Here is a 25,797-nt window from a genome sequence, read left to right as displayed (position 1 = left end):
AAAGTTCGAAGGAAAGCTCGAGGACATTTTTAACGCGACCCCTGAAGCTATCGAATGGGTGAAAAGCGTGGACATTATGCTATAGTAATTATACTTTTATACTTTTATACCATTTGTCATTATATTTTGTTTTGCTACCTTCTTATTACAATATATAAATTATATATATATTGTTACAATGTCTATGCCATACGAATATATAATAAATAAATTGTAGTACAATTAATGAAAAAAATAAATTTTAAGAAATTCATTATTCAGTATTGGTGGTGCTGGAATGATGTATTTCGTCATGGCAGCTAAATATTTAGGTACAAATCGCAAACTTTGTATTAACAGTCGGTACAAATTATAGTACAATTAATGAAAAAATAAAATTTTAAGAAAATGCATTATTCAGTATTTGTGTTGCTGGTATGATGTATTTAATCATGATAGCGGGAAAATTGATTTTTCGGGTAGAAATATTTAGGTACTGTAACGATTTACAGATTAGTGACTCGTCATTTATGTCACGCTCGACGATTTTGCTTAGATTAACAGAACACAGGAACGTAGAGTACGATTATATATGTATACATATTATACAATATAGCCAGACAGTCGAGTCTAAACCACGGTTGTATCAAAAACACAGTCAAGCCTACCTTTAAAAATCACTTTTCAATTGTTCAGCTCGTACTCCGCTACTCCCGTGATCTTCAATTTACTACCCTCAAGAACAGGGTTACTCAGGTGATAGTGTACTATATAATATAAATATATTATTCAGTCATTTAATAAATCTTGTTCTACGTTACTATATCGTGTTAGTCTATGAAAGCAGGTCATAAGTTCCTAAGACCTGTAAAATATAACTTAGGAAACTTTATTTGTATCGATCCAACAACCCGGTATTCAAGGCCGGTCCGTGTAGTAGGAATAGCTAACCGACTACTCCTTAACTGGATAGGATTTGGTATAAATATCGACAGCCACTTAGTTTTAAATTTTGAATAAACGAAGGAGTTGTGTTGCAGTATAAATCGCAAATACTTTGGTACAAATTCTAAAACTTATGGTGCAAATCGGTACAAATTATAGTACAATTAATGGAAAAAAAAAAATTGTTAAAAGTCCATTTTTTAGCAACGGGGGTGCTGGTGTAACGTTTGGCGCTTCAGTTGAAAATCGATTTTTCCGGTGGAAAATACTTTGGTACAAATTCTGAAACTTACGGTACAAATTGGTACAAATTATAGTACAATTAATGGTAAAAAAAAAAATAATAAATTCGAACATTGGGGTGACAGGGTAACCCACCTGACGCTGCCGTATAACGTTATTCACTTCCATTGCCTCTTGCGGCTATTAAACACGTATTTATTCGAACACGCTTTTAAAAAGGTTTAATCGACGTGAGCATAAGCGCAATTTCAGTTTTTAACTTGGAGGAGCTTAACATATTTAAATGAAACAGACCCGTGGGGGACTGTATGGCTATTTAATTTTTTTCTCACCCACTTTCCCACATTTAATATATTATAAATTATAATGCATCTATTAATAAAGCTAAAAATATTTGTATGAAAAAATAACAACATTTAGGTAAATAAATGTAATATATATTTATTTATACGTTTTATTATAATTGGAACCTTCGGTTAGAAATTGCAAACGTATCTAATATTTTTTTCGTTGGACAATTCATTTGATAAATCTTGTTCTATATAAATTAATGACAAATTTGTAAATCTATCTCGATTCATAGATGTTCGAAGCCAATTTTTAATCTTTCTCATTGCTGAGAATGATCTTTCACATGTTGCAGAGCTAATTGGAATTGTTAAAGATAATGATAACAGTTTATATATATACGCCAAATAAGACACTAGACAGTAATTTTATTGTTCTCGTAATACGGTGGGTAACTAAGGTCTAACACAGCGGTTCCCAAACTTTTTCCCATCGCGGCACATTATTATTAGTTATTATAAGTCACGGCACACTTTAGATAAATATCACCTACTTATCGAATAATACGTATATAACGATGTCGGGTATTATTATCGTTATTAGGTAATAATATTATTATCTCTCGATAGCTGTACTTGTATATATATATCACAGAACTTTCCTGTGTATCATACATTTTTGTCTTTTCAATATTAAATGATAATTCGTTCGGTCGTATGAAACAGTTACGTTCAAACCACACCACGACAAGCCCGAATTTTATTGAATTTTTGCGACGTTCGTTTTATAACAAATATGGATAAGTTTTTAAATATAAAAAGAAAGCTTGACGATTACGATGAAAATAATGGTGATAATAAAAGAAAGAAAACGACAGTTACTGAAAATATCAAATCTGGTACACAATCTTCTGGTGCAAGCCGTAAGTACCATGATAATTATTTAAATTTTGGTTTCACTTTCTGTGGATTAGAAACTATTCCTATTCCTCAGTATTTGGTATGTGGAGAAAAATTGAGTAATGAATATATGGTATCTAGTAAATTAAAAAGGCATTTTACTACTAAACACGGTCATTTGTTAAATAAAGACAAAACTTATTTTAGCCGCTTATTATCATCAAATGTAAAACAATCAAAACAATTGGAAAAACTAACAAATATATCCGATAAAGCTCAGATTGCTAGTTATAAAGTTGCTGAATTAATAGTTTAAAAAAAGGAGGCTCACACTACAGCTGAAAATTTAATATTACCAGCTTGCAAAGAAATTGTAAAATCAATGTTAGGTGAGAGTGCTGAGAAGGAAGTTTCTCGTGTTCCATTATCAAATAACACAATATCTCGACGAATTGACGATATGTCTTCAGACATTCAAAAACACGTTTCCGAAATTTTATCTGATGGCCGAAAATTTTCATTACAAATTGACGAATCGACCGATATTAGTCAAAAATGTCAATTATTAAGTTATATACAATTTATTGAAAACAATGAGGCTATTGAACAATTTTTATCTTGTACTGAATTATTAACAACATCGAACGGGCAAGATATTTATAATTGTGTCAGTGATACCCTAAAAAAAAATGAACTGTTATGGACAAATTGTATTTCCGTATGTACAGATGGAGCTCCTGCAATGACTGGCAAATTTAAAGGCTTTGTTTCGAGATTAAAACAAGATTTTCCAAATATTATTTCAACCCATTGTTTTATACATCGTGAAGCTTTGATGATTAAATCGATTCCAGATGAGCTTAAAAATGTTCTTGATTTGGTAATTAAAATGGTAAATCATATTAAATCAAGAGCTCTTAAAACACGAATTCTCAAAAAAATGTGTGAAGAAGCTGGTTCTCGTTATGAAGTTTTAATTTTACATACTGAAATTCGATGGTTATCAAAAGGTAAGGTTTTAAACATATTTTATGAAATGAAAAATGAATTGTTGTAATTGTTCAATAATGAAGACCCAAACAGAGATTTCGTAACTCAATTTAATAATCCATTATGGTCTGCAAAATTTGCTTATCTAGCTGATATTTTTAACCATTTAAATATCCTTAATTCCAATATGCAAGGTAAAGATGAAAACATACTAACATCGTCTGATAAATTAAATGGATTTTTACGGAAAATTAATCTTTGGATATCACACGTAGAAAAAAAACAACTGCAAATGTTTCCATTAACAGCAGATGTTGATCCAGATGGAGAAGTAATATCTGATTTGATAATAAATCATCTCATAATTTTAAAATAAAAAATGAACAACATGTTAGACTCTAACATCATGTTGTTGCATTGGCTTGTTTCATGTTTCCAGATTTAAATTTTAGAAACATTTTTTTTTAAAACGACGGTTATCGTATTATGTTGTAGTGATTTATTATTATTATTATTACTGTTGTATAATATTGTGTATGTACCTGGTCGCGCGCTGTGCCGACCGGCCGATAAGACGATTATTTTATTTTTGTCTACGTCGTCGGTATGCGTCGACCTGTCGATACGGGCCGACCGCTGTGACAACGCAGAGACCGGTATATTTTGTATTATTTTGTATTTTCAGTTGTTCGACACCGCTCGCCAAGTTTCGGCGCGTGTCAGTGAATAAATATGTTTTTTTCGCATTTAATCGTTTTATTCCACTTTATTTTCCTTAATTAACCACTCTCGCCATCAATGTATATTAGATAATTAATGAAGGATTCAATACTTCAATTTAAATATACATTTTTGAAGAGGCTAATTTTAATATTGGAGGGGCTTAGCCTCTTCAAGTCCCCCCAAATTGCGCCTATGGACGTGAGCTTAGCTAGCCAGGTTAGGTATTACTTGTTTTCGTTATTTGCGTCTGTATAAAACGGCGTTCTGTTGCGTTTATAAAACGAAAACAAATTTAAAATCTTCAATTACTTAAAAGGTGTTGTGGTTGATTTTCAATTTTGTTGCGTAATCATTTGCAACAGCGAGTGACCTGCAAAACTGTAAACGCGTGATTGTCGCAAACGCCTTGAAAACCGTTTGGTCAAAGTCAGCTTTTTAGCACATAAAATTCGGTTTGCTATTTACGTGTGCTAATTGTACGAGCTTATATAAATTGGCGTTAACTGAATTGATCACTTAATTATAAAACTTTTATCAATAAACATTTTTAATATGATATTAGAGTTTTTAAATGTGAATGGGGAAATGGTACCTCACATCGTGGAAATTGTGCCTGTTTATTTAATTCACTCTCCTATCTTATGTACGGCACTGAGTAAATGGCCAGAGAAGTACGAAAGCTTATTGTGAGCCACGTGACAAAAAATTGGACTGAGTTTTCTATCATGTCTCACGACAACAATGGAGACAACTATATGAGTTCCGCTGAGTATTTAGCTGACATGTCTCAATTATATACTTATGTTGGTTTATGTGAATTGGTGGCCACTGGACAATTGTTCCGCTACATTTTTGAAGTTTACCGCAATTATCAGCTCTATGAGCGTTTTGGTATTGATGGTGACCCCGTGTTGAGGATGCGTTTACGCAAAATCTATCTAGGGACCATTTTGATGTCTACCTTCCACATGAGTCAGATATATTAATCCCTCAGAGAGAGTCCATATTACAGAAATCACCTTTCTCTTTGTCCATGAAGAAGCCTGGTAAACGTCGTACCAGATATACTGGCAATATAAGAAAAAAACAACTTTAAAACGCGGCAAAGACATATGCACTTCATAATCCTTTAGTGAACAGATCTGCAGTTGCCAGGTACCAGCTAAATAATCCTGATGTGGGCAGAGCTTCTAAATCTCGATATGAGTGTACTAATCCTCGCCGAAAAGTTGAAAGACTGGCACTTCCATGGAAGAAAAAGGTCAAATTAGAAATGGCGTACAATCCTGACCTGGCTTATAGCTCTGGGTTCCATGAACCACAAGTGAAAATACTGCAATGCTCTAAAATGGAAAGTAGAAACCTCCGGAATGTTCTGCAATAATGGCAAAGTACAGTTTCAATCTTTTGAACATTTACCGGATCCTCTCAACAGCCTGCTTATGCACAGACACCCTCATCATAATCATTTTATGTACCTTATACGAAAATACAATGGTCGTTTTCAAATGTCATCTTTCGGGGTGAAAAAAATTATAACAGAAGGATTTATGTCTACTTTCAAAGTTCAAGGCCAGGTTTATCATTTTGTAGGGAGTCTCATGCATAAACCTGATCAGAATGCCCAATTTTTACAAATTTATTTTGTAGGTGAAGATGAGACGGAAGTACGCCTAAGGTGTGCCAATTTTCTTAACGTCAAACCAGGGTTGGTCACACAACTGAAAAAGATGCTCCATGAAAAAAAACAGTTATGTCCAAAAATTTAAGACCACGATTAATGCAGTGCAAAATAACTGTAAAGAATTTAAAGTGGTCATCCATGCAGACAGAAAACCCACTAATGTTCATGTTGGTCACTAACTCCATTGATATACCTTTGTGTAATCTCATTACGAAATTGCCTCTTAAAAAAAAAAGTTTCTGTGGCATCTTTTTATGCTTAACGAATTATGATCAGGCAAGATGAAGTTAACCATGTTGTATACTTTCACTCCCTCTTCAGTCAATTTTTGGTCGATATGTACGCAAAAATTGAAACTGAAAGGTTGAATTTTATTAGGAATCATCAAAAAGGGCTAAGATCTGAGAACTATATTCATCTTAAAGATGCTGTGGGGAGGAATATTGTAATGCAAACTGATCACTAACACACGACCTACGAAAATGCCAAAATAGACACGCGGGAAACGCCACGCGCCGTGTCTGGTCAGCTAGTATTACATATATAAACAAATTAGAATTTAACATAATAGTTATTTTTAGATATAAAAAAAAAAAAATTAAATAAATAAATATATATTTTTTTATTGCTTTATGGACTATTACCCTCAAAAGGCAGAGGGCAAAGTTTACGGACTGCTCTAGAGTCTAGATACTTCCTTTCCTCTCATTAATATACTTGCTACGCGAATGATACCGTCGTCAGCGGCCTGAACATGGATAACTCAACCCAGGGACCACGACATAGTGGGACGCCGGGTGGCACCTGTTTCGCCCAAAATCAACCTTTCCCGTTTCGCCCAGATACCCGTTTCTACCAAAGCCATTTTAGTCGTTTTCAAATTAAGCTGGCAATGGTTTTTAAATAATATAATACTATATATTATATAAATTAATAATATTATATAACTTTTAATATTATTATTAGCCGTTTTTAAAAAAGTACTGATTATTTTAAAATAATTTTGTATAGAATTTTTGATAAAATTAACTTTAAACGCATTTTTTGACGATTTGTTCATAAAAACATGTCAATGAACAAAAATACTGTTGTGATTAACAAGATACCTAATTTTGTAAAACTGCCAACGATACTAATAATTGATTATATAGCACGACAAGTTTTCGTCGATAACAATTTTATGATAGCCAGGACTTTCCGCTCAAATTATCGACGTTATATAGGTATCTATTACAAGTTATCTCAGTTATTATTAGCAACCAATTAGTACATCCAGAAGTGCTATATTACACTCGTAGTTGTAGTAAAAAATAATATTATAGTATTTTTGTATTATAACCGATGTAATAATATATAATTAAATATGATGTATTTTATAAAAACTTTTCCTATGACTTTTTTAAAAAATATCTAATAATAATATTAAAAGTTATATAATGATATATGTATTATATTATTTAAAAACCATTGCCAACTTAATTTGAAAACGACTAAAATGGCTTTGTTCGAAACGGGTATCTGGGCGAAACGGGAAAGGTTGATTTTGGGCGAAACGGGCTGCGCCCGGGAGGCCGTCTTCTTTCATCAATACTATAGTACCGGCCTTTAGTGAAGGACCCTTATTGGCCAACCATTTTCGTGTGGTTTGAAATTGAGACAAATACTCTTTACTCCACCGTTTCCATAATATTTGAGTTAATTGGGTTACCATCTGCCAGCGTTTTAAACGGTTATCTGGTATACCAGTTAAATCTGGTTCAGGTACAGAACATGTAGGCTCACCAATCAAAAAATGAGCTGGTGTTGTATCAGTAGGATCGGAGGAGCAAGGAGTTAAAGGCCTAGAATTAAGGACGGTCTCTATTCTAATTAAGATAGAGTTTAATTCGTCGTAAAATAAATTAGCCGTACCTAAAACTCGGTATAGATGATTTTTAACAGATTTAATGGAAGCCTCCCATAACCCGCCAAAATGGGGTGATCGAGGGGGTTGAAATGCCACCTTATGCCTTCAGTTAATAAAGCATCGTACATTTTAGTTATATGTTCTTTAGAATGAAATATTCTTTTTAATTCGATCAATTTATTGTTAGCCCCCACAAAATTAGTAGCATTATCGCTATATATATCGGAACATACACCGCAACGTCCGATAAAACGTTTCAAAGCATTTAAAAAGGCTTCAGTAGTTAAATCAGCAACTAACTCAATATGGACCGCTCGTGTACTAAAATATACAAATACACATATATATCCTTTTAGTACGGTAGCATTTCTTCGTAAACTGGTTTTTATGGCAATATGACCGGCATAATCGATACCACACCTTTTAAACGGTCGGCTTGGCTCTAGTCGTTCGGTTGGTGATCTACCATTATAGGTTCAACTATTGTTGGTCGAAATCGAAAACATTTCACACACTGATGAAATGTATGACGAGCAGTATCCCTGCCTCCAATTATCCATTATTTCAATCGACTATTCGGTAATATCGCTTGCGGGCCCGCGTGTAAAAGGCGATTGTGTTCATTACGTAATATTAACTTGGTAATTGTACTATTTTTCGGTATTAAAATAGGATATCACTGAGTTATGCCGGTTACTGACATGCATGGAATTTTTATGCAACCACCTATTCGTATAATTCCGTTTTCCAAAAAGGGTTGTAAGTTATGCAATTTACTTTTTATCGTTAAATTACCATTTTTATTCAAATCATTTATTTCACGAGACCAATAGGATTATTGAGTTATTTTAATTATAATAATTTTTGATTCTCTTAATTCGTCGGATAATATTGGACCAACTACTTCCATTTTTTTTATTCGAATTTTTATAAAACGTAAACAATAACAAAAAATACGTAATACTCTACTCCAAGACGAATAATTGCTTAAATTATTTTTCTTATTACTGGTTGTAGGTACTAAAAATGCAGAGGTTTTTTGTGTATTCTTCTCTTCTGGTATTCTGGTATACTTTAACTTACAAACAGTTTTCGGCCAATTTTGATGATTGTTGTAGTTAACCAGTTTGTCCCATGCCACCATATAGAACTGTTTATAATTTCCTTCGCACTACACCCTCGTGAAATAATATCCGCGGGATTATCCTTAGTTCCAATTTGGTGCCATTCATTTACTGAACTAAGGTCATGAATTTTCCCCACTATATGTGCAACAAATGTTTTCCAACGCGTAGAGGGAGAAGTTACCCAAAGTAGGACAATTGATGAATCTGACTAAAAATAAAGATGTTTTATTTTTATACCTAATTTTGGTATTACTTTGTTGTACAGCCTCACCAAGATTAAGGCCGCACACAGTTCCAATCGCGGGAGTGATATAACTTTTAAGGGCGCAAATTTAGATTTACGCGACGTACAACCGTCACTAATACTCGTCGCGCCAAAGGCGGCTAAACTGGCGTCCACAAAACCATGAATCTCAATATCACCATTATCCCCCGTACATAAAAAATGCGGTATACACAATTTCGGTAAGCTTTCCAATTCATATAAATATTTTATCCATTCATCGTGCATTTTCGTTGGTACTGGTTTATCCCAGTCAATTTTTAACCTCCAAATTTCCTGCATTAAAATGTTTGCCTTAATAACTATCGACCTCACTAAACCGATTTGGTCGAATAATGAAGCTATTTGAGCCAGTACGCTTCTTTTTGTTGTCGATTTAGTTTCCGATTTTGTATTTTATACTTTATATTGAAATATCTTTCCTTGGATGCCACAGGACTCCGAAAACTTTAGCCATTTCATTTTCTAATTCAAGCACCAACATGGAATCACTATTTTCTGCATTTAAATCTCGTAAAAACATCGGGTCGTTTGCAGACCATTTTCGTAAATTAGAGCCACCGGATTGCTATACTGTTTGCAAATAATTACGCAATTGTACGGCAAACTCTTTCGTATTTGCACCACCAAAATAATCATCCATGTAAAAATCATTTTTTATAGCAGCACACCCTTCCGGAAAATTACTTTGTTCATCATCGGCTAATTAATTTAAACATGTGGTAGCTAAAAATGATGCTGAGACAGTGCCATACATAACTGTATTTAATTGAAATATCTGCATAGGTTGTTCTTTATCATCACGCCAAAATATGTTTTGATATTTTCGATGTTCCGGTGCAACCCAAATTTGACGATACATTTTCGATTTGTCTGCGGACTGCGGATACCCGAGTAACAATGTTGGTGTACATTGGGTGCCCTACATCAATTTTTAGGTTTTTGTTACCATGCTATAACGGTGCACAGCACTGTGTTTTTGATCAAAATTAATACCAATTTATTACATGGGAAGCACCGTGCTGGTAAAACTCAATAGTCGGTTCAAGAACCGTTTTAGTGTGCAACTATAACTATTGTTCATTTGTTAGACTAGAGTCGGTGTTACAACCGTGCTAGAGTGAATAAAAGTACAGTGTCGTAGCCGTGTACAAGTGTTGAAAAATACCGTGCACATACAGTGATAAAAAAAAAAAAAAAAAACGCAAACTCTTTTAGGGATTATGACGGTTTCGAACCTGAAACACCCTATCATCCTATGCTTTAAAATCCTAATTCCTACCTATCGGGCGATTCTATAGTATTTAAATATTTTTGATTGTTGTTATTTAAATAACATTGTACAGTTTATACATAATATATATTATATATAACTATAAAAGGAAATTTAAATATAAATTCCTTAAAACTCATACCACACCTAGGTATATCTGGAAAATATTTTTGAATAAAAATAGAAAACTTGTAATAAGAAAAATAGGTAGGTACATTATTATAACAATATTTAAATTTTGATATAGAACATGTTATTATATTATGTAAGAAAAAATAGTATAAACATTAAACATATATTATTATATTTAATAAAAAGAACATACCTAATATTGTAAACTTGAAATATTTCATCATACATAGAAAATATTTTTGAATAAAAATAGAAAACCAACTATTGTGAAAACATATGTGTATAGCACTCACTATATATCGACGATCGAGAGCTAGGTACGCCGTGATGATTATCTTATTGAGTATCTTGGTACAACATGACTTTTCACGTCTCAATAATTATAGACAACTAGACAAGTCGCATACTCGCATAGTTTAAACTATTAAAGATTATAAGTGATAACAGCTATGATATTTATTGAAAAAATTATATTATTATACTATATGATTATTGTATAACGCTATAAATACGGATACATTTATATATATATAACACCAAAAAGTCAACTTTTCAGGAGACACAAAAATATATTTAGGGCAATTATATTAGGGTATATTATACAGAATTAAATTAATTAATTAATTAACCAATGAATTCTATAGTTATTAAAGATCGCTTTGATTTCTTATTTCTTTTTTTTTCCTATACCGTGTTGTCTGTGTTTGATACACATATTTAATATAACGGATATACAGTGGAGTATTTTCATCAAAAAAAATGATAACGGATTTACGTGCTCTTACTTCACAGTTTATAACCTCTTTGGAAATTAAAGTTTTTACACGATATTTAGTATTTATACCTTACAACAAAATACAGGTTATTTTTTTCTGAAAAGATTGATGTATATAACTCATTTTTGGTATTTTTGGAGTTGCGGAGTATTTGCATTATCACCGACGATATACATTAACAATATTTATAGACACTGCTGAACGGTGACAACACGGTAATTTTACACACCGTCACACTTTTGATGTACAGAGATTTTTGTGCACCGTAGCATCATAATGGCATGTACGCAAAATAAGAATGGTTTCAAACAGACACCAATACACATTAACTGCACCGTAGAGTTATGCATGGTTGTACCCTTGGTGCGCAGTACATGGTTTGCACGGCTGCGCATAGAAGACACGGTTTTTTTTTTAACCGTATATAAAATCCCTTGAGCACCGAATGTGCACCATAAACAATTTATCCTGCACTCTAGGACAGTGTGTGCACTGTGTTACATGCACGGTACTCCAGAACCGACACTAAACCTTAAAATTGTTACTCGGGTATCGCATATTTATGCTTACGAAATCCACCTAAAATATTTAACAAATGGTCTTGCATCGTAGGCTCTTTTAATAGTACATTTTTTAAACTGATGCCTAAACTTCGTTTCTTTTAATGTAGGGCCATTTTCATTAAATTTAATTTGACCTTGCCCTAATAGGTAAATCAAAAAATAATTCAACTCCCATCAACATACCTATACGTTGTGGTTTATTATAGTATTTATTGGCTAGTATTATATTATTCGGTATTCTTATAGACTCAGTACTCACCGCTGTTATCGGAATATTGTTCGTTATACAAGGTATTATCAAACATGATATTATATTTGCTTTGAAATCTGTTAAATTGGAACCTATCATTACCGTAACCTCGGACTTAATTGTATGTAATGTGTGTCCGATACCACTATACCAGCTGCATCATAAGTAGCTTTTCTACGTCGCAATTTTAAAGTTTGTGCAATATGCTCTGTTATAAAATTGTTTTGTGAACTGGAGTCCAATAATACTCTACACTTTATCGGCTTACCATCATTATCAAATACGTTAATTATTGTGGTTGATAGGAGTACCTGCCTATAGCTTATTGCTGATGCGTGTACCGACACACTTACATCGGTCGCTGTGGGAATCTTCTCGATATTATCGTCAAGTTGCCCCGAAGAAATATTATTTTCCGTCATATTTATTTTCAAATGCAATAATGTGTTATGTGCTTTATGACATTGAAAACATTTTTACCGTCACATTTCTTTCCTATAAGAGTCTTAATACATATCTTGCATAACTTAAGTTCACCTACCCGTTTTATTCGATCGGGAATGGATAAAGCTAGAAAAGATGGACATTTATATACAGAGTGTGCCAATTTGCAATTATAACATTTAATACCACCATATTATGTCGGGAACGCGATCGATTTGTGGTTATTTTTTATTTTTTTTACCGCTAATTATATTGTTTTTTATTTTCTCTTCATTACGGACATTTATACTGGAAGAGGTCTCTACTACTTCAATTATTTTGAATCTCTTTTCTAAAAATTCAAGTAACACCTGCAATTTGTAGGAGACACTGTCTCCCACGCTTTAAGTGTACTGGAATCTAATTTAGTCGCGATAATATTGAGCCCCACTCTTTAGGTTTCTCTCCTAATGCTTTTAACGCGTTTATATGACCGTTTAATAGATCTATTAATTTTCGTAATTATACAGCTTCTCCATTTATTGCCGGTATATCAAACATTTCTTTCGTATGCGACTGTACTAACACTTTTTATTATTATTTCTCGCTACCACACTATTCCACGCTACGTTATAATTGGCAGCTGTCGTTTCTATATACATTATAACTTGCGCTGCTTCATATTTTAAACACGAACGTAAATGAAAAAATCACTGTATACCATCCATTCCTTGGTTATTATTAGGGCAGAGGACTTGTAGCATTTGCATATTTATTTTGCGCAGTCACCAAAATAGCAGAGTGCAAAACAAATGCGTTTCATGCTTCCACAAAGCTAGTTTTGAAATTTTATTGTGCATATAAATGCATATTTTGCGTTTTTTTGGTTTTTAGGGAAAATTTCTTCCATTTTATACTTTTAAATGCATTTTTAAATAATTTATAGTTTTACCAATATTATTTCGTCAACGTTTTTATTTATTTATTCACACAACCAAAATAACGTTAATATTATCTACGAAATTTGCCGATCAGATGCCGCAATTTATCGGGTTATTAATTTTATTTATAGACAGATAAGATAATATTGTTCAACTCACGAAATGTTATCGATACGGGCCACGGGGACACCTGTCATAGACATCGGACTTATTCATATTCTAGTAATTGCTGTGTTTCCATCGGTTGACCGTCGTATACGTCCAAACCCAAACGCGTTATATTTACTATTTATTGTACAAAATGCCTAAAGTTAAAGTGTCTTTAGTTTCACAATTAAACAATTATAATAACTTATTATGTATCATTGCCATTGTGCAACGTAGTAATTGATTTTAGACCACCACTAATCACTATCATCCTTCTTTAAGCCGGGTCCACACGATGATAGTTACTCTCGCAAGAGTCGCTATCGTGATAGTAGCTCTCAACTATCATGCATGTATGATAGTGTGAGAGCTGCTCTCACGATGGTTCGACAGTTACTATTGACATGTTCACACGGCGATAGTATTCGATAGTACTATCACGATAGCAACTCATACGTTGCAGTAGGGTTTCCCCTAACGCCATAGCACTGAAATCGTCTCCTCAAATTCTACACGATAATCGTCCGTCTCGTCATCAAAGGACACTATTTCAGATTGTACTTGGTAAAATTCCGACCACAATTCCTCCATCTTCTTGCCTCGACATTTTATTTCGAATAGGTCTACTGTCTCTTTATTAATATAAGTACTGAACCTCGTTAATTGACCTCTGTGGGCTTTCAGCGATACTAAATCTGACATACTGAAGTATGCGTTTTGGAGTGTGTGTGTATGTGTAATGTGTATTAGGTATGACTATGCATGTGTGACAGCTTGATGCCTAAAGTGGACGGAGTCACCGATCAAAATAGATAGCTGGGTGTTGGTGAGTAATATTTATTATGTATATGTGTATAGGAACGCGTACGTTAAAACCATTTATTATCTATACCGAACTATATTTTATTTATGAACTTTACGAATATTTCCCACTTCAACATAAATACCCGGGAGAGACTTTAAAACTATAGGTTGGATTTAGGAAATAACTAATAGGTAGTAATTGATACTGATACAACTTACTATAATGAACAATCACTGCCTTTTTAAATGTATAATCTACTTTTACGGATTGCTGTAACTTTTATTAAGCTATGCGATATGCGATCCTGGTTGAAAAACCAATGTTGCCGTCGATAATTAGTGGACAGTATATAGGTAAAAAATGGGTTTTTTTATATCTATATTACAATTTAAAAATTTATTAATTGTTTAACATTTAATTTATTTGTTGACGGAAACGATGAAACGCATATGTACACGGTCAAACACACACAAAAACTCGAAAATAATAATTGAACATCGATCGCCACAATATCGACGGAAATAAGATAATATACCCATACAGATAAAAAAAATAATAATAGTAATAACGACATCAATTATACAATACGCGCATCAACAGTGTATAATATATTTTTTAATTAAAAAATATTCATAAAATGTTATGATTAAAGTGCAAAATCAAGTGATTTATTTGAAGTGTTTGGAATGAATTTTCAAGTTTTTCGGTAGAATATAAATTAGGAAACATAATAATTACGGTAGAAAAATCATTTGAACTAAATTTGAAATAGAGTTCTTAATTATAACATATCCATACTTAAATGTATACTATCAAGCCGCGCATAGAATTAAACAACATAAATACGTAGTTTAAGGTTAATATTTAATTATAATAGATTCTAGTTATAATCTATTATAACAGTAACAGTTTTTTTTTTAAACACGGAAATTTGAACGCAATAATTAAAAAATAAAATGACACTTCTTATCTAACTAATGTTGAATATTATATAAACGTAAGTTAAAACTATAAATATAGTTATGATGCAAATTATAAATCGTGAAAAATTAAATCAACTTACGTTGTTCTATAATCAACAGAGAATATACGATAATAATTATAATAAACGTATAATATATTATTTAATTTTAAATATAAAAGTGGAAAATTAAATTAAAATTAAAATAAAAGTGATTAATTTGAAATGTTTGAAATGATTTTTCAAGTTTTTCGGTAGAGCGTAAATTTTGAAACATAATAATAATTAGGGTAGAAAAATCATTTGAACTTAATTTGATATAGAGTTCTTAGATATAACATATTTAGAGTTATATGTCTGCTATGCATAGAATAAAAAAAATATAAATACGTAGTTTAAGATTTATATTTAATTATAATAGATTATAACTAACAGTTTTTTTTTTAAAAAAACTCTGAAAATTGAATGCAGATATTTAAAAAAAAAATCACACTTCTTTTCTAAATGACGTTGAATATAATATAAACATAAGATTAAACACGTACGTTTCGCCAGCCCATCCCAAGGGAAAATCTATAAACAAACTATACACATATTTAGCACGTGATTCGCACGAATTCGCACGCCTAATTTGAAAATTCGCACGACCCTCCTCCACCCGAAAAAAAATTTGCAAGGGTACATACACTTATGTAACTATTCAGTCTTGTAAGGTTTTCGAAGTATTTAAACACTTGTAATAAAATACGTGTTAAAGTTAATAATTAATAATTCATTGTTTTATTGTTATTTAAATAAAGGAATAATACACCATAATACTATAGTGTATTCGTATATATTATGTATAGGTTTCATAGAATACAATTCATATAATTAAACTAAATAAGTAATTAGGTAATAGGACAATTTATAATATAATATTTGAATAGAAAAGAATAAAAAAAAATCGATTATGAAAAAACAGTTGGAATAAAAAATAAAAAACCTAAATAGAATAAAAAATTATAAAAAAACCTAAAAAGAATAAAACAAAATGATTTTGAAAATACAATTAGAATAGAAATAAAAAAAACGAAATAGAATAAAAAAATTAGAAACCTAAATAGAATAAGACCCATAAGAGAATAAAACAAAATGATTTTAAAAATACAATTAAAAAAGAAATAGAATTAAAAAATTAAAAACCGAAATAGAATAAGACCCATAAGAGAATAAAACAAAATGATTTTGAAAATACAATTAGAATAGAAATAAATAAAACGAAATAGAATAAAAAAATTAGAAACCTAAATAGAATAAGACCCAAAAGAGAATAAAACAAAATTATTTTAAAAATACAATTAAAAAAGAAATAGAATTAAAAAATTAAAAACCGAAATAGAATAAGACCCAAAAGAGAATAAAACAAAATGATTTTAAAAATACAATTAAAAAAGAAATAAAAAACGAAATAGAATTAAAAAATTAAAAACCGAAATAGAATAAAAAGATCAAATGAACCCCCCATCTTATTTTTTATACCGGGCGGGGATTTTTTTTGCAAATTCTGAAAACCGATTTGCAAAATGTTGGTAGCAATTTGAAGTTTGTGGCTCAAAAGGGGGGGCTGCGTGAAGTTGTCTCCCACATCTTATTTTTTTTATTCTGGGTGGGAAATTTATTTGCGAATTCTGAAATCCAATTTGCAATTAATTGCAAATTATTTGCATAATTTTCATAGAAATTGGCCTACGTGGGTGGCCAACGTCACGCACTCTAAGAATACATGGTATAACCGTATACATTCTACCTATGTGAAGTTAGCATTACATTTTTATTGAAACCGTTCAAAAACCTTCCAACAATGTTCAAATGTACTTGTTGGACATTGTTGGACATTTGTTGGAGCCTACCCTCCTCCCACCATTTAGTTATTCAATGTCATAAAAAATACATTTATAAAAATCAATTTCTTAATAAATAATGCAAATTATAAAAAATATATTTAATAAAAAATTTAAATTATATTTTAAACAATTGATTTTTATAAATATATTTTTTTATAATTTTTTTTAAATTCTTTATTATTTTTATATATCTATTTATTTATTTTATTTTATTTATCAAATATTGAATTTAGGTTTTTTATTTCTATTCCAATTGTTTTTTCATAATCGATTTTTTTTTATTCTTTTCTATTCAAATATTTTATTATAAATTGTCCTATTACCTAATTACTTATTTAGTTTAATTATATGAATCCTATACATAATATAAACGAATACATTATAATATTATGGAGTATTATTCCTTTATTTAAATAACAATAAAACAATGAATTATTAATTATTAACTTTAACACGTATTTTATTTCAAGTGTTTATATACTTCGAAAACCTTACGAGACTGAATAGTTACAAAAGTGTACCCTTGCGAATTTTTTTTTTCGGGTGGAGGAGGGTCGTGCGAATTTTCAAATTAGGCGTGCGAATTCGTGCGAATCACGTGCTAAATGTCTGCAGAAGAAAAATTCCGAAAATGTTAATTTGGACCACCAGGGGGGGGCTGGCGAAACGTCTTCCAGCCCCCCCCCCCTGAATTTTTTTTTTCGGGTGGAATGAGGGTCTTGCGAATTTTCAAATTAGACGTGAGAATTCGTGCGAATAACGTGCTAAATATGTGTATAGTTTGTTTATAGATTTTCCCTTATGGGAGGGGGGGGGCTGGCCAAACGTACGTAGATTAAACTTGAAACATATTTAAGACGCAAATCGTAAATCGTGTAGCATTAAATAATTATTTAAAATTAAATCAACTTACTATAAACTATAATAGACAGAGAATACCCGATACTAATTAATAAGTGTATAATATATTTTATAATTGTAAAATATTTATCAAATGTTATGATTAATGTGGAAAATCAAGTGGTTTATTTAAAATGTTTGTAACGAATTTTAAAGTTTTTAGGTAGAATATAAATTAGGAAACATAATAATTACGGTAGAAAAATCATTTGAACTTAATTTGAAATAAAGTTCTTAGTTATAACATATTCAATATTCATACTTATATGTCTACTATCAGGCCGTGTATAGAATTAAACAACATAAATACGTAGTTTAAGGTTAATATTTAATTATAATAGATTATAAATAACAGTTTTGTTTTTTTAATCGGAAAATTGAATAAAATATTAAAAAATAAAATCACACTTCTTATCTATATTATGTTTGATTACAAACATGCATAGTTTAAGATTAATATTTAATTATAATAGATTATAACTAATAGCATTTATTTTTTTAGAAACTCGGAAAATTATATGCACATATTTAAGAAAAAAAAATCACACTACTTCTTTAAATCACATGTGTAATATAATAATATGAACATTAGAGCAAACATTAATGATATTGAGGATGGATATTATAAATCGCGTAAAATTAAATAATTATTAAAAATTAATTCAACTTACGTCCACCTGTAATCGACAGAAAATATCCGATAACAATTAATAAACTTACAATATATGTATATTGTTTAATTAAAAAATATTAATCAAATGTTATGATAAAATTGGAAAATCAAGTAATTTATTTTAAACATTTGCAATGATTTTTCAAGTTTTGCGGTAGACTATCTATTTTCGAAACATAATAATTTGGGTAGAAAAAGCATTTGAACTTAATTTGAAATATATATAGTTCTTAGTTATAAAATATTCAAATTTATATGTCTACTATCAGGCCATGCATAGAATTAAACATTACAAACCCGTATAGTTTAAGATTAATATTTAATTATAATAGATTATAACTAACATTTTTTTTTTTTTTTGAAACTTGGAATATTATATGCAGATATTTAAGAAAAAAAATAACGCTACTTCTTTAAATAATGTGTTATAAAATATAAACATAAGAGTAAACATTAATGATATTTAGGATGTATATTATAAATTATGTAAAATTAAAAAATTATTTAAAATTAAATCAACATACTATAAACTATAATAGACAGAGAATACCCGATACTAATTAGTAATTATTAAGTGTATAATATATTTTATAATTATAAAATATTCATAAAATGTTATGATTAAAGTGCAAAATCAAGTGATTTATTTGAAATGTTTGGAATGATTTTTCAAGTTTTTCGGTAGAGTATAAATTTTGAAACATAATAATAATTAGGGTAGAAAAATCATTTGAACTTAATTTGATATAGAGTTCTTAGATATAACATATTTAGAGTTATATGTCTGCTATGCATAGAATAAAAAAAATATAAATACGTAGTTTAAGATTTATATTTAATTATAATAGATTATAACTAACAGTTTTTTTTTTTAAAAAACTCTGAAAATTGAATGCAGATATTTAAAAAAAAAATCACACTTCTTTTCTAAATGACGTTGAATATAATATAAACATAAGATTAAACACGTACGTTTCGCCAGCCCATCCCAAGGGAAAATCTATAAACAAACTATACACATATTTAGCACGTGATTCGCACGAATTCGCACGCCTAATTTGAAAATTCGCACGACCCTCCTCCACCCGAAAAAAAAATTCGCAAGGGTACATACACTTATGTAACTATTCAGTCTTGTAAGGTTTTCGAAGTAATTAATCACTTGTAATAAAATACGTGTTAAAGTTAATAATTAATAATTCATTGTTTTATTGTTATTTAAATAAAGGAATAATACACCATAATACTATAGTGTATTCGTATATATTATGTATAGGTTTCATAGAATATAATTCATATAATTAAACTAAATAAGTAATTAGGTAATAGGACAATTTATAATATAATATTTGAATAGAAAAGACTAAAAAAAAAATCGATTATGAAAAAACAATTGGAATAAAAAATAAAAAACCTAAATAGAATAAAAAATTATAAAAAAACCTAAAAAGAATAAAACAAAATGATTTTGAAAATACAATTAGAATAGAAATAAATAAAACGAAATAGAATAAAAAAATTAGAAACCTAAATAGAATAAGACCCAAAAGAGAATAAAACAAAATTATTTTAAAAATAAAATTAAAAAAGAAATAGAATTAAAAAATTAAAAACCGAAATAGAATAAGACCCAAAAGAGAATAAAACAAAATGATTTTAAAAATACAATTAAAAAAGAAATAAAAAACGAAATAGAATTAAAAAATTAAAAACCGAAATAGAATAAAAAGATCAAATGAACCCCCCATCTTATTTTTTATACCGGGCGGGGATTTTTTTTGCAAATTCTGAAAACCGATTTGCAAAATGTTGGTAGCAATTTGAAGTTTGTGGCTCAAAAGGGGGGGCTGCGTGAAGTTGTCTCCCACATCTTATTTTTTTTATTCTGGGTGGGAAATTTATTTGCGAATTCTGAAATCCAATTTGCAATTAATTGCAAATTATTTGCATAATTTTCATAGAAATTTGCCTACGTGGGTGGCCAACGTCACGCACTCTAAGAATACATGGTATAACCGTATACATTCTACCTATGTGAAGTTAGCATTACATTTTTATTGAAACCGTTCAAAAACCTTCCAACAATGTTCAAATGTACTTGTTGGACATTGTTGGACATTTGTTGGAGCCTACCCTCCTCCCACCATTTAGTTATTCAATGTCATAAAAAATACATTTATAAAAATCAATTTCTTAATAAATAATGCAAATTATAAAAAATATATTTAATAAAAAATTTAAATTATATTTTAAACAATTGATTTTTATAAATATATTTTTTTATAATTTTTTTTAAATTCTTTATTATTTTTATATATCTATTTATTTATTTTATTTTATTTATCAAATATTGAATTTAGGTTTTTTATTTCTATTCCAATTTTTTTTTCATAATCGATTTTTTTTTATTCTTTTCTATTCAAATATTTTATTATAAATTGTCCTATTACCTAATTACTTATTTAGTTTAATTATATGAATCCTATACATAATATAAACGAATACATTATAATATTATGGAGTATTATTCCTTTATTTAAATAACAATAAAACAATGAATTATTAATTATTAACTTTAACACGTATTTTATTTCAAGTGTTTATATACTTCGAAAACCTTACGAGACTGAATAGTTACATAAGTGTATGTATCCTTGCGAATTTTTTTTTTTTGGGTGGAGGAGGGTCGTGCGAATTTTCAAATTAGGCGTGCGAATTCGTGCGAATCACGTGCTAAATGTCTGCAGAAGAAAAATTCCGAAAATGTTAATTTGGACCACCAGGGGGGGGGGGGCTGTCGAAACGTCTTGCCAGCCCCCCCCCCCCCACGAATTTTTTTTTTCGGGTGGAATGAGGGTCGTGCGAATTTTCAAATTAGACGTGAGAATTCGTGCGAATAACGTGCTAAATATGTGTATAGTTTGTTTATAGATTTTCCCTTATGGGAGGGTGGGGCTGGCCAAACGTACGTAGATTAAAATTGAAACATATTTAAGACGCAAATCGTAAATCGTGTAGTATTAAATAATTATTTAAAATTAAATCAACGTACATCCGACTATAATAGAGAGAAAATACCCGATACTAATTAATAAGTGTATAATATATTTTATAATTGTAAAATATTTATCAAATGTTATGATTAATGTGGAAAATCAAGTGATTTATTTAAAATGTTTGTAACGAATTTTAAAGTTTTTAGGTAGAATATAAATTAGGAAACATAATAATTACGGTAGAAAAATCATTTGAACTTAATTTGAAATAAAGTTCTTAGTTATAACATATTCAATATTCATACTTATATGTCTACTATCAGGCCGTGTATAGAATTAAACAACATAAATACGTAGTTTAAGGTTAATATTTAATTATAATAGATTATAAATAACGGTTTTGTTTTTTTAATCGGAAAATTGAATAAAATATTAAAAAATAAAATCACACTTCTTATCTATATTATGTTTGATTACAAACATGCATAGTTTAAGATTAATATTTAATTATAATAGATTATAACTAATAGCATTTATTTTTTTAGAAAGTCGGAAAATTATATGCACATATTTAAGAAAAAAAAATCACACTACTTCTTTAAATCACATGTGTAATATAATAATATGAACATTAGAGCAAACATTAATGATATTTAGGATGCATATTATAAATGGCGTAAAATTAAATAATTATTTAAAATTAAATCAAATTACGTTCTTCTGTAATCGACAGAAAATATCCGATAACAATTAATAAATTTACAATATAGGTATATTGTTTAATTAAAAAAATATTAATCAAATGTTATGATAAAATTGGAAAATCAAGTAATTTATTTTAAATATTTGCAATGATTTTTCAAGTTTTGCGGTAGACTATCAATTTTCGAAACATAATAATTTGGGTAGAAAAAGCATTTGAACTTAATTTGAAATATATAGTTCTTAGTTATAACATATTCAAACTTATATGTCTACTATCAGGCCATGCATAGAATTAAACATTATAAACCCGTATAGTTTAAGATTAATATTTAATTATAATAGATTATAACTAACATTTTTTTTTTTTTTTTGAAACTTGGAATATTATATGCAGATATTTAAGAAAAAAAATAAAGCTACTTCTTTAAATAATGTGTTATAAAATATAAACATAAGAGTAAACATTAATGATATTTAGGATGTATATTATAAATTATGTAAAATTAAACAATTATTTAAAATTAAATCAACATACTATAAACTATAATAGGCAGAGAATACCCGATACTAATTAGTAATTATTAAGTGTATAATATATTTTATAATTATAAAATATTCATAAAATGTTATGATTAAAGTGCAAAATCAAGTGATTGATTTGAAATGTTTGGAATGCATTATCAAGTTTTTCAGTAGAATATAAATTACGAAACATAATAATTACGGTAGAAAAATAATTTGAACTTAATTTGAAATACAGTTCATAGTTATAACATATCCATACTTAAAAATATACTACCAGGCCGTGCATAGAATTGAACAACTTATGAATACGTAGTTTAAGGTTAATATTTAATTATAATAGATTATAACTAACAGTTGTTTTTTTTTATTAAAAGTTAGGAAAATTGAACGCAGATATTTTTAAAAAAAAAATCACACTTCTTATCTAAATTAAGTTGAATATTATAATATAAACATAAGATTAAACTTTAAATATATTTATGATGTATATAATAAATCATTTAAATTTAAAAAATTATTTAAAATTAAATCAACATACTATTAACTATAATAGACAGAGAATACCGGATACTAATTAGTAATTATTAAGTGTATAATATATTTTATAATTATAAAATATTCATAAAATGTTATGATTAAAGTGGAAAATCAAGTAATTTATTTGAAATGTTTGGAATGCATTTTCAAGTTTTTTGGTAGAATATAAATTAGGAAATATAATAATTACGGTAGAAAAATCATTTGAACTTAATTTGAAATAGAGTTCTTAGTTATAACATATCCATACTTAAATATATACTATCAGGTCGTGCATAGAATTAAACAACATAAATACGTAGTTGAAGGTTAATATTTAATTATAATAGATTATAACTAGGTAACAGTTTTTGTTTGTTTTAAAACACGGAAATTTGAATGCAGATAATTAAAAAATAAAATGACACTTCTTATGTAACTAATGTTGAATATTATATAAACGTAAGTTTAAACTATAAATATAGTTATGATGCAAATTATAAATCGTGAAAAATTAAATCAACTTACGTTGTTCTATAATCAACAGAGAATATCCGATAATAATTATAATAAACGAATAATATATTGTTTAATTATAAAATATTCATTAAATGTTATGATTAAAGTGGAAAATTATATTAAAGTGATTAATTTGAAATGTTTGAAATGATTTTTCAAGTTTTTCGGTAGAGTATAAATTTTGAAACATAATAATAATTAGGGTAGAAAAATCATTTGAACTTAATTTGATATAGAGTTCTTAGATATAACATAATATTATTTAGAGTTATATGTCTGCTATGCATAGAATAAAAAAATTATAAATACGTAGTTTAAGATTTATACTTAATTATAATAGATTATAACTAACAGTTTTTTTTTTTTAAAAAACTCTGAAAATTGAATGCAGATATTTAAAAAAAAAAATCACACTTCTTTTCTAAATGACGTTGAATATAATATAAACATAAGATTAAACTTTAAACATATTTAAGACGCAAATCGTAAATTGTGTATCATTAAATAATTATTTAAAATTAAATCAACTTACGTCGGTCTATAATAGACAGAAAATACCCGATACTAATTAATAGGTGTATAATATATTTTATAATTATAAAATATTTATCAAATGTTATGATTAATGTAGAAAATCAAGTGATTTATTTGAAATGTTTGCAACGAATTTTCAAGATTTTCAGTAGAATATGTAAATATTTTGAAACATAATATTTAGAGTAGAAAAATCATTCGAACTTTATTTGAAATATGTAGAGTTTTTAGTTATATCATATTCATACTTATATGTCTACTATCAGGCTATGCATAGAATTTTAAATTATAAATACGTAGTTTAAGATTAATATTTATATAATAGATTATAATTAGGTAACAGTTTTTTTTTTAGGAACTTGTAAAATCGAAATATCGAATAAATATATTTAAGATAAAAATTATAATTTGTGAAATATTAAATCAACTTACATAGTTCTATAATCGACAAAGAATACCCGATAATAATAAAGTGTATAATATATATAATAATTATAAAATATTTATCGAATGTTATGATTAATGTGCAAAACCAAGTGATTTATTTGATATGTTTAGAACGCATTTTCAATTTTTTCGGTAGAATATAAATTAGGAAACATAATAATTTTGTTAGAAAAATCATTTGAACTTAATTTGAAATAGAGTTATTAGTTGTTATAAGTTATAACATACGGAGCAATTGAATCGGCTCCCCAATACAGGTAGTCAATATTTTACCCTTACTAAGTACCTTTGAATTGGCTCCCTACAGTTTTTTTTTCAAAAATTTATTGATTGCCAATATGTTAATAATTTAAAGTACGTATAATTCGTAATTCATATATTTTATATCGTTACACAATGTTATATTAAAAAATTTTAAATTTTTTAAAATCGGAAAATGGAAAAAATAATTATAAAATAAAATCACAATTCTTATCTAAATTATGTTAAATATTAAAATACAGTGTCCCAAAGAGATTTGACATTCTGAAAAATTTTGTTCTAATCAATATTTTTTAATGATTTCTTTTAAATATAATCCATGGACACTTGCACTTTATTTTTTAATTTTAATTTTTTAATACTCAAAATAAAAAACTTAAAAATTGATAAATATTTTTTTCGAAATATTCAATAATTATAACCAATTTGTAAATTTGATTTTCAAAAAAATTTATTTAAGTCAAAAGGCTGAATTTTTCAATTTTTTTAAATATCAA

General features: G+C 28.6%; 1 protein-coding gene across 1 annotated transcript; it reads left to right on the top strand.

Moving 5' to 3' along the window:
• The first annotated feature begins 2,250 nt into the window (after window positions 1-2,250).
• LOC149056584 (zinc finger BED domain-containing protein 5-like) lies at window positions 2,251-3,789 on the top strand. Its single transcript, XM_089223124.1, has 6 exons — window positions 2,251-2,377; window positions 2,429-2,580; window positions 2,677-2,923; window positions 3,083-3,364; window positions 3,428-3,675; window positions 3,784-3,789. Exons 1-6 carry the CDS (start codon window positions 2,251-2,253, stop codon window positions 3,787-3,789), a joined length of 1,062 nt encoding a protein of 353 aa, XP_089079250.1.
• Window positions 3,790-25,797: the final 22,008 nt, after the last annotated feature.

Source organism: Diuraphis noxia, unplaced genomic scaffold, assembly GCF_037042655.1.
Source record: "Diuraphis noxia isolate RWA-SAM2 unplaced genomic scaffold, SU_Dnox_SAM2 contig0003, whole genome shotgun sequence".
Lineage (NCBI taxonomy): Eukaryota > Metazoa > Arthropoda > Insecta > Hemiptera > Aphididae > Diuraphis > Diuraphis noxia.
This window is presented reverse-complemented; position numbering and strand designations above follow the sequence as displayed.

Bases quoted from the DNA above. Each gene is read 5' to 3' on its own strand.
- LOC149056584 (XM_089223124.1), top strand. From the start codon at position 2,251: ATGGATAAGTTTTTAAATATAAAAAGAAAGCTTGACGATTACGATGAA. The intron at 2,378-2,428 runs GTAAGTACCATG...TCTGTGGATTAG, and splicing joins ACAATCTTCTGGTGCAAGCC to AAACTATTCCTATTCCTCAG. The intron at 3,365-3,427 runs GTAAGGTTTTAA...TCAATAATGAAG, and splicing joins AATTCGATGGTTATCAAAAG to ACCCAAACAGAGATTTCGTA.